This window comes from Lissotriton vulgaris, chromosome 1_1 (genome assembly GCF_964263255.1).
Source record: "Lissotriton vulgaris chromosome 1_1, aLisVul1.2, whole genome shotgun sequence".
Taxonomy (NCBI): Eukaryota; Metazoa; Chordata; class Amphibia; order Caudata; family Salamandridae; genus Lissotriton; species Lissotriton vulgaris.
Genome location: NC_141685.1, coordinates 2090370660 through 2090382929, shown reverse-complemented (window position 1 = coordinate 2090382929; position 12270 = coordinate 2090370660). Strand labels below are relative to the sequence as shown.

Genomic DNA, 12270 nt, shown 5'->3' with positions numbered 1-12270 from the left:
GAACTAAAGAAGCGGCGGAGACCACAGCCAAAGTGCCAAATACACATCGACGGATCCCCAGCGACCGGCGTCATCGATACGGGAGCCACCGTGAACGTCATGGGAATCCAACACTATAAAGCACTGAAGCCAAGACCCAAGCTAGTCCCTTCGAAGGCGCGAATACTAACATACGGCAGCCAGGAACCTCTCCCACTGCGAGGGAAGATGACGGTCCAAGTAAAGGCAGAAGACAATGAGGTGACGACAACGTTCCATGTTATAGACAAGGAAGCAGACCTGCTTGTAGGCAGTAACACAGCGGAAGACCTCCGCCTCATTGCGTTTGCAAACGCCGTCAAAGCGCTACAAACAGAAGACATCCTGGAAATGTTCCCCACACTATTCGAGGGCCTCGGCACAATCAAACGACCGCCGATCGAATTACACATCGACCCCGCCATCCAGCCAATAGCCCTGAGGCACAGAAGGATACCATTCCACTTGCGCGCAGCCGTGGAAAAGGAACTCAACCAACTTGAAGAACAAGGTGTGATTGAGAAAGTATCGGGCCGACGGTGATAGCCGAGAAGCCGCGCCAGCCAGGCAAAAGGCCCTGATAGCGACAGAGTCACGGTACTCGCAAATTGAGAGGGAGGCGCTGGCAGTAAAATGGGCGTGCGCCCATTTTCACCTCTACATATCTGGTCACCCGTTCAGAATGGTGACAGACCACCAACCGCTAATTCCCCTATTCCGTGGCACCGCTCCACACCCACCGCCAAGGATTGAATGCTTGGCGATCCAAGTTCAACAATACCAAATGGACCTAGTGTACCGACCCGGGGCGAAAAACCCGGCGGACTTCCTGTCTCGCCACCCCCCCGCGGAAGAATCCCGCAATGCAGATCCGGAAGTCCAGACTGAAGAGTTCATCAACATGCTAGCGACAGGCGCATGCCCCTGCGCACTGACCGCCAACGTCATCATCTCCCATTATGACAGCGATGCAGTCGTCAAGAAGGTAAAAGAAGCAATACAATCTGGAACGTGGGTAAACTTCCTGAAGGATACCAATGGGTGGAACGAAGCAGACAGGACACGCTTACAACAATTCTGGAAGATTCACGATGACCTCAGCTGCGCTGACAATGGCCTCCTACTGAGAGGAACTCGCGTGGTCATCCCCAAAGCGCTGCAAGAGAGAGCAACCACTCTGGCACACGAAGGACACCAAGGCACCCGCAGAATGAAAGCGAGGATGCGGGAGAAGATATGGTTCCCCAACATGGAGGAGGACATCGAAGCCTGCGTGCGAGAGTGTCGAGCATGCCAAATCACCCGCAGCCCCGAAGTACCAGCCCCAATAATCACGGAGGACCACGCCCATTCGCCATGGGCATGGCTAAGCCTAGACTTCGGCAGCTTCCCAGATGGGAGAGTCACCATAGTACTAATAGACAACTACACTAAATACCCCATAGTAGAAACGGCAGCATCGACCAGCTTCGCGAACATTCGCCCCATCCTCAGCAAAACTTTTGCCCTGTTCGGAATCCCGATGCTCATCAAGACGGACAATGGGCCCCCATTCCAGGGGAGCGAGTTCAAAGAGTTTCTGAACAACCTTGGAATCAAACATCACCGAATCACCCCGCAATGGCCACAAGCCAACGGTGAGGTAGAACGCTTCATGAGGACAATAAACAAAGTACTGCGGATATCTTCCGCGGAAGGGAGTGACCTGGAAGAATCACTGCAAGCGTTCTTAAGGGAGTATCGCAGCATACCACACAGCACCACCATGCAGTCACCATGGGCGTTGATGCTGGCCGGACCTCGGAGAGACTTACTACCCATGGCTGACAATTGGGCTCCCGCACCGTACTCACCAGCAGACACCCAAGAAAGGAGAAGAAGAACAAACGAGAAGGCAAGTTGCAAGAGGAGGGCCCAAACAAAGACCCTGAATCCAGGAGAGACTGTGCTGATCCGAACAAGGAGGCCAGGAGGAAAATTCAAGACTCCATTCGAACTGGAACCCTGGGTCATCAAGGAAACCAACGGAACAGCAGTCACAGTCAGCCGGGATGGAGAAGAGGTGACCCGCAACGTATCGTGGTTCAAGCAGATACCCACTCCGAAAGGACAGAGCTCAAATGGTGGCATACCTGTAGCGAGGGAAGAAGGAGGGAATACAGCCACGAACGATACTTCGTGCCTGCCCCCGGACACTGCAGAACACCCATCTCTGCCATCACCGGGACCTCCTCGAGACCAGATCCCTCCGAGAGGCAAGTGGCAATATAATCTTAGATCCAATCCACGGCCCAATCACAGACTGGCAGATTTCGCATGTTGAACTGACTGTTGTAGTTATTTTGAAAAATCCAAGTTGGGAAGGGATGTAGCGCTCTAGTGCTCCGAGGGTCTCAGGTTGAGCCCCCGGAAGCACTCCGCACAATGTATCACTTTCTGGCCAGGCGTGGCCAGAAAGCTTTAAATAAAGGGACCGAAGTGGCACGGCACTTCCGGTCCACACCAGAGCAGCAACAGTGTGTGTGTCCTGTTAATGCGCATAATAAGCGGCGCAGCGCTGCAGGCCTAGCCCGGCCTTTGAGTCCTCACACTTTGGACCCTGCATTTGCTCCTTTTAGTGGGTGGACCAAAATTCAACATGTCTTGACTGGTTAATAAACCTGTTCACTTGGGCACTCCTGATTAATTAGTAAAAAACACGAACACTCATGAATCTTGAAGCACAAGGAACAAAATATTTTAAAGCGTTAATCCCATAGTTGACTATGCTATACTTAAACTTGTGTGTGCCCTGGTTACTTGCTGTAAAATGTGATTCATTTTGTTTACTTATTGTTGCTCAAAAAAGATAGGTACTGTTTTGTTGATTGTATTCTGGTTTGCTATGAAAATTTTTGTTACTGTGGCTTGTATTTGTTTCTTGTATGTGCGTATTTACTGTACTATTTTGCAATGTTTATTGGACAGTTTAAAATCAATTAAACACGTTAAATGAAGGAGTAGAAATAAACTGATAAGACAGATGTTTTAAAAGGGATGATTTCAAATGGATTGGCTAAAACTCATCTGTGGGCAGAAAAGTAACTCATTCAGTAGGCCCGCGGAGTGGTAGTGGGCAGTTTCATCTAGCCCTAAAGGATTACACTGCACATCATGGCTGATGAAGAAATTGACATAAAGGACTGGATCACAAACCCTTTTTGACTGGCAATAGTTCACGTCGTTGGCAATGTTGTACTGTGGTTGTTAGGAAGCATTATAGTTGTGCCCTGGCATGTTTTAATTCTGCTGTTACGTTGCTTTGTGTCTGTTGTGTTCTATGTTTTACTTCACATATGTCTACAAACGCTGCATCATTAGTAGTCAAAAGCAGCAAAAGCCTTTAAAGATCCAGTGACACAAAACCATGTATCACTGGCTAATGGAGTTAAGTGGCTCTACTAAAGCTCTTCCACTAATTTAAGACACCAGTCAGCCCAGAGCTGTGGCAAAGACCATTGGCCTTAGTGAAAGTTTGGTGGGCAGGATACACCGCCACGGATATCCCGTATTCCAGTTTACGAGTGCCATAGTCGATAATCCACTTGTATCCATTTTACGAGTGCCATAGTCGATAATCCACTTGTATCCATTTTACGAGTGCCATAGTCGATAATCCACTTGTAATGTGGTGAATGGGTCATCTGTCTTGTTTGTAAAGGATTATCTACGGCCACCAACCTCTAAATGATGCCTTACGTCTGACGTTATTACTTGCAGTGCTCGCTTTTTTTGCAGCCCACAGAGTTTGTTTCGTGCTCTTGGCGCCTTACACTTGGACAGGGTACCAAAAACACGTGTAAAATGATCCTTTTCAGACATTCCAGTAAACCACAGCAGAGTATTGCTCTTTTATTAGAATGCACCCATTTATAATATTTCACCAGTGCAGGAGTTTAGGAGCAGAGCATTCATTGGAAATCTGCCTTCTCCTTATAGATCTCATAATTGTGCCCATATTACTCCCCTTTTAAGAGTCAATATTTCCCTTAGCTTCCTATGATTTCAGAGTTCTCAAAAAGTCATTTTTTAGACTCCTATTTTCCCATTTCTATGGGGTAAAGAGGTAGAGAAAGTTAACCACAAATACTCAACAGTTACAAAGGAGGAGCCTTCTAATATTCGACTACTAACATCTTCAAACTGGCCTCGGCTTTCCGTCCCTAGCATCATGAAGGAGGCCTATACAAGACACTCAGACTCACCTCCTCTCGCAGCAGAGGGGATTTGAGAGATGTGCCTCGATCACTAACAGTCTGGGTTCCAACCACTACATGAAAAAGAATAAATCATTGTGCATGGAATGTAATAGAATCTTTAGGTCAATGCAAGTGTACCCCTGTACTCTTATCAACGCCATACTGGAGTTTCGAAACTTGCACCACTGAAAGTTGTTGGAACACTTGCAGTCGATGACGTTGGACTAGGGTCTTTTCAACTATATATAAAAGCAGTAAAAAAGTTACCTCTAAAAGGTCCTGCATAACTAACAATCACCAATAAAAGGCATTCTAGAAGGTTGCTTTGTTTGGTGGCGTATGTTTGTGTTTGGGATGTATTGTGACATCATTCATCAAATGATTTCTTAAAAGAGTGGGCCCATAACTGGAGAGGATTTGATGGATGTAAGCGCTTACCTTAAGGCCATTGTATTTTTAGAGACTTTAAATAGAGCCAAGGTTCCCCAACCTTTTCTGCAATAAGTGCTACTTATGTTCAATGAGAACCATGAAATGAAATGAAACAGCATTTGTAAAGCGCGTGATTACTCAGAGGCATCCCAGCGCTATGGGGGGAACCGGAGGAGGCTGCAACAAGATCATTTGGGAAAGAGCCAAGTTTTGAGCAACCTGAAGAAAGTTATGTAATTAGGTTCCTTACGTATCTGGAGTGGGAGGGAGTTCCAAAGTTTTTCAGCGTTATAGGAAAAAAGTCGGCAGCCACTTCTGGCCCTCTTAATTCTGGGAACGAATGCCAGGTAAAGGTCATTTGAGAGTAGTCTCCTGTTAGCTTGGTAGGGCTGCACCAAAGTAGAAATGATAGCTGCTCCTTTCCCTTCTACCAGCCTGTGGGTGATGCATGGGGCTTTAAAATGGACTCTTTCCAGAACTAGGTGCCGATGGAGAGATTTTAAGGTCCGCTTTGCTGATTGGCGGCTCCGAATCCCCATGAAGGCACTAGCAGCACAATTTTGCATAGTTTGAAGTTTGGCCAGGGCCGAACAAGGGGCGCTGTGATACAATGCGTTTCCATAATCCAGATGGGATAATATGAGCGCTTGGACCACGAGCTGTCTTGCTAAAAATGATATCAAGGGGATGACTTTATGCAGCATTCTTAGTATACCAAAGCAGGAGGCCACCACCCTTCTGGCTTGAAATTTAAAATAGCGCTCAGAATCCAGCCAGAAGCTGAGGCTTTTTATCTCCAATTTAGGGGTGGGGACAGGACCCATGCATGCTGGTCAGGTGAGGGAAACCTCGGAAAGAGATCGATTACCAAGAAACATGAGCTAGGTTGTGTCCCTGTTCAGTTTTAGATGGGACTGTTTCCTCCAGCTCGTATTCTCTTCGAGGCAAGAGCCAAGATGAGTAGGGGTTCTGTCTTTGTGGTTCAATGCGACTATCAATTGGGTAACATTCGTATAAGTGACGATATGTACCCCAAAGGGATGGATGAGGTCAGCAAGAGGGGCCATATAAATATTGAAAAGGGTGGGCCTCAGGGAAGACCCCTGAGGCACCCCACAGTGGAGAGGCCGTGGGCTTGATATGGCCTTGCCCTCACATACTTGAAAATATCTGTCCTCCAAGAAGTATCGCAACCAATCCAGGGTAACTCCAGATACACCAACATTTTGGAGACGCTGGACCAAGATATGGTGATTCACAGTATCAAATGCCCTGCTAAGATCTGAGAGTAGCACTGTCAGAGAACCTCCTGCATCAAGGATCCTTCTGGAGTCTTTGACGACTGCCAGAAGAGCTGTCTCAGTCCCATGACACGGGTGAAACCCGGTTTGGGACACGTGCAGAATGTTTTTGGTTTCCAAGTGTCTGGAGAGCACCAGATTGACATGCTTTTCCGTGATTTTGCTGGCCCCTGGAAGGAGCAAGATGGGTCGGTAATTACTGAACCATTCAAGATCGAAAACTGGGGGGCATATTACCAACAACTAGCGATAATTTTTGTCTCTAACTTGTTTAGAGACAAAAATTATCGCCGCACATCGGCGATTTTTATCGCAGATAAACCTTGCTATTAACAAGGTTTATCGCAAATGCGATAAAAAACGGCCGAAATGCATGAATATCGCTGAAAAGTCAGCGATATTCATGCATTATCGAGCAAATGCTCTTAGCCATGTTATCCACCTCCCATTGGATAACATGGCTAAGAACTGCTCAGTCTTGAAACAAACGAGGGTTCGGCTTGAGCGCAGTAAGGCTACGCCTGAATTAGTATGAAAACAAAACAAATGCCAGTACTGCTCTTGTTATTTTGTCAAAGATACAAGGAGCTGAGTGTGCCTTTCTCAGCTTCGTTGACCAATTATTCAGTCCACACCTAATGTTTATAAGAAGGAATTTTATTTTCTACTTCCAAGAATTCGTATTTTCTTTGTACTTTTTTTCAAAAGGCTTTTTCAAATTTATAGATACATCAAAAGAAGGATTAAATAACAAATACAACGATTGGGCAAGGGAATTACAAAAAATACAATCTCAAGTGAGAATAAAGTGTGAGTGATGCGGGAGTATATACAAGACACAACAAATATCCACTACTGTTCTCTCAAAATACGTAAGTTCACCAAACATACTACAGTCATTCTACATGAAAACACTAAGACAAGTGAGGGAATTGGTGGGATTATGTACAAGGGACAAAGACTCTTTATCTACTATATACAATTCGAATAGGCAGAAGAAATCAAAGAAGTTCTATTCGACATGAAAAACACAATCCAAAAGAATGTATACTCGGTCAAATCAATTTGAATGCACTATATGCACAACCTAGATGAATCTAAATCAGCCAGATGACACAAGGTCACCATGGGAAGAAATTGAAAGATTATTCTATCTAGAGGGGTCGACGCGTTTCGAATCCCATTATTTCCTGGGATTCTCCTCAGGACCAGAAACAGACATGGATCTGTAAAACATAAAACAGAAATAGAAAACACTCAGTCAACTGTCTACACACCAGCGGGAAACTCAACAATGCACTCTGCCTTGCACACACACTAGTAGTACCTGTCAGGATTTCTTGGTGAATTCTTTGAAGAAAGCTGTAAAGAGGAAGGGGTACGCCATGAATGACTAGATCAAGAAAACGGCATGGCTGAAAAGAACGGGAAGAAGGGCGTTGTTCTACTTACTGCGACGTGTTTTGTAGTCTCCTTCGGGAGGTTCACGGTTTTCGAGTCTGATGTCAATTGAATTCAAAGAATTCACCAAGAAATCCTGACAGGTACTACTAGTGTGTGTGCAAGGCAGAGCGCATTGTTGAGTTTCCCGCTGGTGTGTAGACAGTTGACTGAGTGTTTTCTATTTCTGTTTTATGTTTTACAGATCCATGTCTGTTTCTGGTCCTGAGGAGAATCCCAGGAAATAATGGGATTCGAAACGCGTCGACCCCTCTAGATAGAATAATCTTTCAATTTCTTCCCATGGTGACCTTGTGTCATCTGGCTGATTTAGATTCATATAGGTTGTGCATATAGTGCATTCAAATTGATTTGACCGAGTATACATTCTTTTGGATTGTGTTTTTCATGTCGAATAGAACTTCTTTGATTTCTTCTGCCTATTCGAATTGTATATAGTAGATAAAGAGTCTTTGTCCCTTGTACATAATCCCACCAATTCCCTCACTTGTCTTAGTGTTTTCATGTAGAATGACTGTAGTATGTTTGGTGAACTTACGTATTTTGAGAGAACAGTAGTGGATATTTGTTGTGTCTTGTATATACTCCCGCATCACTCACACTTTATTCTCACTTGAGATTGTATTTTTTGTAATTCCCTTGCCCAATCGTTGTATTTGTTATTTAATCCTTCTTTTGATGTATATATAAATTTGAAAAAGCCTTTTGAAAAAAAGTACAAAGAAAATACAAATTCTTGGAAGTAGAAAATAAAATTCCTTCTTATAAACATTAGGTGTGGACTGAATAATTGGTCAACGAAGCTGAGAAAGGCACACTCAGCTCCTTGTATCTTTGACAAAATAACAAGAGCAGTACTGGCATTTGTTTTGTTTTCATAAGAACTGCTCAGGGCAGGTGTTAGCTTTTGGAGATATTCGCGCTTAGCGCGAATATCTCCAAAAGTTGGTAATAGGAGATAGCGATGTTAGCGACTGTTTTCAGTCTCTAACATCTTGGCACGCCCACTTTGCATCTCATTAGTGATAAATATCACTGACATGCAAAGTGGGGCCCAAGATGGTCGCTATCTCCTACTAGCTGTCGCTAACTGGTGTTAGCAACAGCTTGGTAATAGGGAGATAATTTTATCTCCGCTTTCTTGGCTTTTAAAGCCAAAAAAGCGGAGATAAACCCCCTTGATAATATGTCCCTGGGTTTTTTCAACAGGGCTTTTTCCAAGATGGAGGAACTACTCCAGAGGAAAGCGAGGAATTAATCAAGTCCATCATAATTGGGCTGACAGAGTCAGCTGCAAGATTCAGGACATTTAGGGGGGCAGGGTCTCTGGGACAATCGCTCTTGACAAGTGCAAAGGTGGTTTGGAAAACTTCTTTGTTGATAGGGGGAACACTTCTAATAAGTGTTCCCCCCTCAAGATATTGTTTTTCTCCGATAAGGGAACAGACAGAGGGTCAGAGAAGGAACGACAGATGGTTTGAATTTTATTATAGAAGTAATCTGCGAGTTTATTACAATGGCAATCTGTCGCCTCAAGGGTGACCGAGGGGGCAGGAGTTTTCATAAGTTTCTTGACAATGCAGAAAGTCTCCCGGGGAGAATTAGCTGCGCAGGAAAATTTCTCGCCAAAATATTGAGCTTGAGTTTTTTTAATATAGCCTTATAGCCCGCCGTAGCGGGCTATACCGGCTATTAAAGGCCCACTGAATCGTTAAAGGCCCGAGCCGAAGGCGAGGGACTTTAACGAGACAGTGGGACTATTATAGCCATTATAGCCCTGCTACGAAGGGCTATAAGGCTATTAGAACATTTTGCCACTAGAGGGCAGAATGTTCTAACAAATTAAACAAAGGGTTCTCAGTGCTCGAGGGGATATAAATCCCCTCGAGCTTCGAGAAGCCTTTGAAGAACATTGAAATGTTGCTCTGCTGGCCTTTACCGGCCCGTAGAAGCAGGGAGCACTCCATTGTCTGCAATGGAGCTCCCAACATTCCAATGATCTAATATCATTTTTATATATTTTAATAGTATCCGTGTACTTCTTTTTCTTAGAAGGGGAGAAGTCTTTCCTCCAGATTCTCTCAGCTCTTTTACACGCCTGTTTCAACTCACAAAGATTGGGTGTGTACCAGGCTGATCTATTCGGCCCCATGATCATCTGAGAGCTCTTCTTAGGGAGAACCTGGTCTTACCTCTCTTCGATCCAATTGTTGAACTGATCATTAGCTAATATAGGATCAGTATTAGTGGGAGGTTTGGTATTTTCCAATAGGGGGACCCAATTCTCTAACATGAGTTTTGGCCAACAATGACCTGTTTTTCTTGAAGGTCGAACAGATGGAATAACAGACTTGGGAGACCAGTGTAAACCATCACAAGCTACTAATAATATTTGTGTTGTAATAGTGACCACATCAGATAAGATTGCATTAGCGGCCATCATAAGCATGTTTATTACCAGAAGTGATCACCGCAGTGCATCAGGCATGGTTGCCAGCAGTAATGTGATAACGGCTTTAAAAATGTTGAATGTCTTTATGTGAATAATACATAACAGCCATAATTCCAATGCCCAGGTACTAAGTTAATAATATTAGTAATTGTTCTTCATACCACATGATTAATCTCTTAAATAGCAGCTTTAAACATATTGTACAAAGTCAACTGTACATCTCCAGACATCAGGTTATTCGTTTTGAAAATACACACATTTTTGTCTCGAATGCACACTTTTCAAATATGGTATACATATATTCATTCCAACAAGCAAAAGCTTCTAACTTGGGAGGCTGGGGTGCACACAGGAGAACTCATTGCAAGTAGGTGGAGAGCTGCCAGTAGCTCACGAGCTACTCGTTGGAGAAGCCTGTCACTAGACGATTCGACAAGAGACCTCCATTACACTCTTTGAAGGACTTATCTCTGGGAATTGTTAGGCATCATCAGTCAGACCACAACATAGCAGACTAGAAGCAAAAAAGTGTCCACCAGCTGCTATCTGGCATCAAGGCTTGGTTGAGTTTCTTGCTGAAGGATGTTCCCTGCATTTTACTTTATTATTCTTGACACCTATGAAATCCTAGTCCTAGGAAATGCTGTTTTCACACCTCAAGTTAAGCATGCATGTCATACGTACCACATGGTGTAGTGATTGGCAAACACATCATCAGGTTGGAATAATTCACCATCATAGTAACAGGAGCATTGGGACTTGGGCACGCATTCCCCGTGCTCGTTGATGTACAGGCCGGGCGCGCAGTAGCATCCTTCCATGCAGATATCATTGCAGTCCACTTCGGGCACAGCTAGGGAGCGGCAGGTTCTGTTGCACGGCGACCCACACTGCTGGTAAACCTGTCCTTCGGTGCACTCCATCGCTGTAAGAGAGCGTATGACAATATTACTGCCGCTCCACGCAATGGCAAAGTTTTACGCGGGGTGATGTTTTGCCATTAGACAGTGGCATAACGCAAAATGATGCCCCCTGCAGAATGTGATTAGGGGGTCATGGCTTTCCAATAGCTCACAAATATTTATGAGAGTTTGGCCGAATGGGGCACCTAAGGTTTGAAGTCCCCCCCACACACACACACACACATGAGGGTTGCAGGAGGCTGTGTTACCCCCTGCCAACAGGGCTATTTTTTGTTGCACATAAGTATAATATGACATCTCTTGTCAGGTGGCACCGCAAGCACTAGGAGAATCCAAATGGGGTGGGGGTAGCGGGGCAGTCAGTGGGAGAGAAAAGACTGCTTCGGTAATGGAAGACAAATTGGCAAAGGAAAGATATAGGGCCTCATTATGAGGCGCCTTGCAGTGCTGGAACGTCATTTTTTTGCGACGTCCCATGGCGCAGGAACCTGGTCCATATTTACAAGGCAGCACTAAGCCACTTTTTTTTAGCTCAATGCTGTCTCATAAATATCGTTCCCTTTAACACACTTTTCTGCGTTACAGGGGCGTGCAATGGCTGTTGCTGGGGGCGTTCCCAGCAACATCCATGGCTTTTTGACACTGCCCCAGATTTACGATGAATCATAACTCTGAGGCAGTGCCAAAAACGTGTGCCTCCCAAGGGAGGCACGGCGAGGAGAAGTATCTTTATTTCTATATTTTTCTATCTGTGCTGCAGAAAATGCCTTTTGTGAATCAACCCAACAACGCAGGCACCCTTGCACCATGGTGCAAAGATGCCTGCGTTGGTGCATGGCAGCCAATTGTGCGCCGGCGCAGGGAAAAAGGACAGGTTTGCAACGTATCTGATAGATAAGGCGCATTCCTGCTCTTTTCTTGCCGTAGGATAGTGGAGCAGGACGGCATGCTGCGCGGCCCCACGCCATAAATGAGGCCCGTAGTGGGCTGAGGAAGAGACAGAGAGGAGAGAGGCGATACGAGCGTGTTTTTGAGTTGGATGAAGATACTGTGGACATTTCATAATTATTCCTTAGTAAGATATAATTTGACCAACGGGCATCACAGCATATTGGCCAGCAGTCGGCGCTGTAAGCTAAGAGATTTTCCTTCTACACTGTCTTTGCTCCGGCTACATCGCACCAACGCTTTATAAAAAGTGTTCGTACTGAAATGACTGAAATCACAAAGACTTGCCCTCTTTGGAAAGAAGTCAGACTTTCGAAAGACACGGAATCGAAGTATGGTCACAGTCAGAATAATTGAGAACATCATTTTATTTGATAGGACTGTACACATGAAAAATGCCGATATTTTGAGCCTTCCTTCAAAATGCCATTGTGGCATAACATTGCGGATGGGCATTGTGCTTGGACGGCAGGTCGCGAAGGATATTTGTCCTCACT

At 45.0% G+C, this 12270-nt stretch overlaps 1 protein-coding gene across 1 annotated transcript in view; it reads right to left on the bottom strand.

Annotated features, from left to right (window-relative positions):
• VWF (von Willebrand factor) overlaps positions 1-12270 on the bottom strand; it is a 1126314-nt gene that overhangs the window by 799536 nt on the left and 314508 nt on the right. The window contains exon 16 of the mRNA XM_086921215.1: positions 10587-10827. Within this exon, the coding sequence (XP_086777341.1) occupies positions 10587-10827 (241 nt within the window). The remainder of the gene's footprint in view (positions 1-10586; positions 10828-12270) is intronic.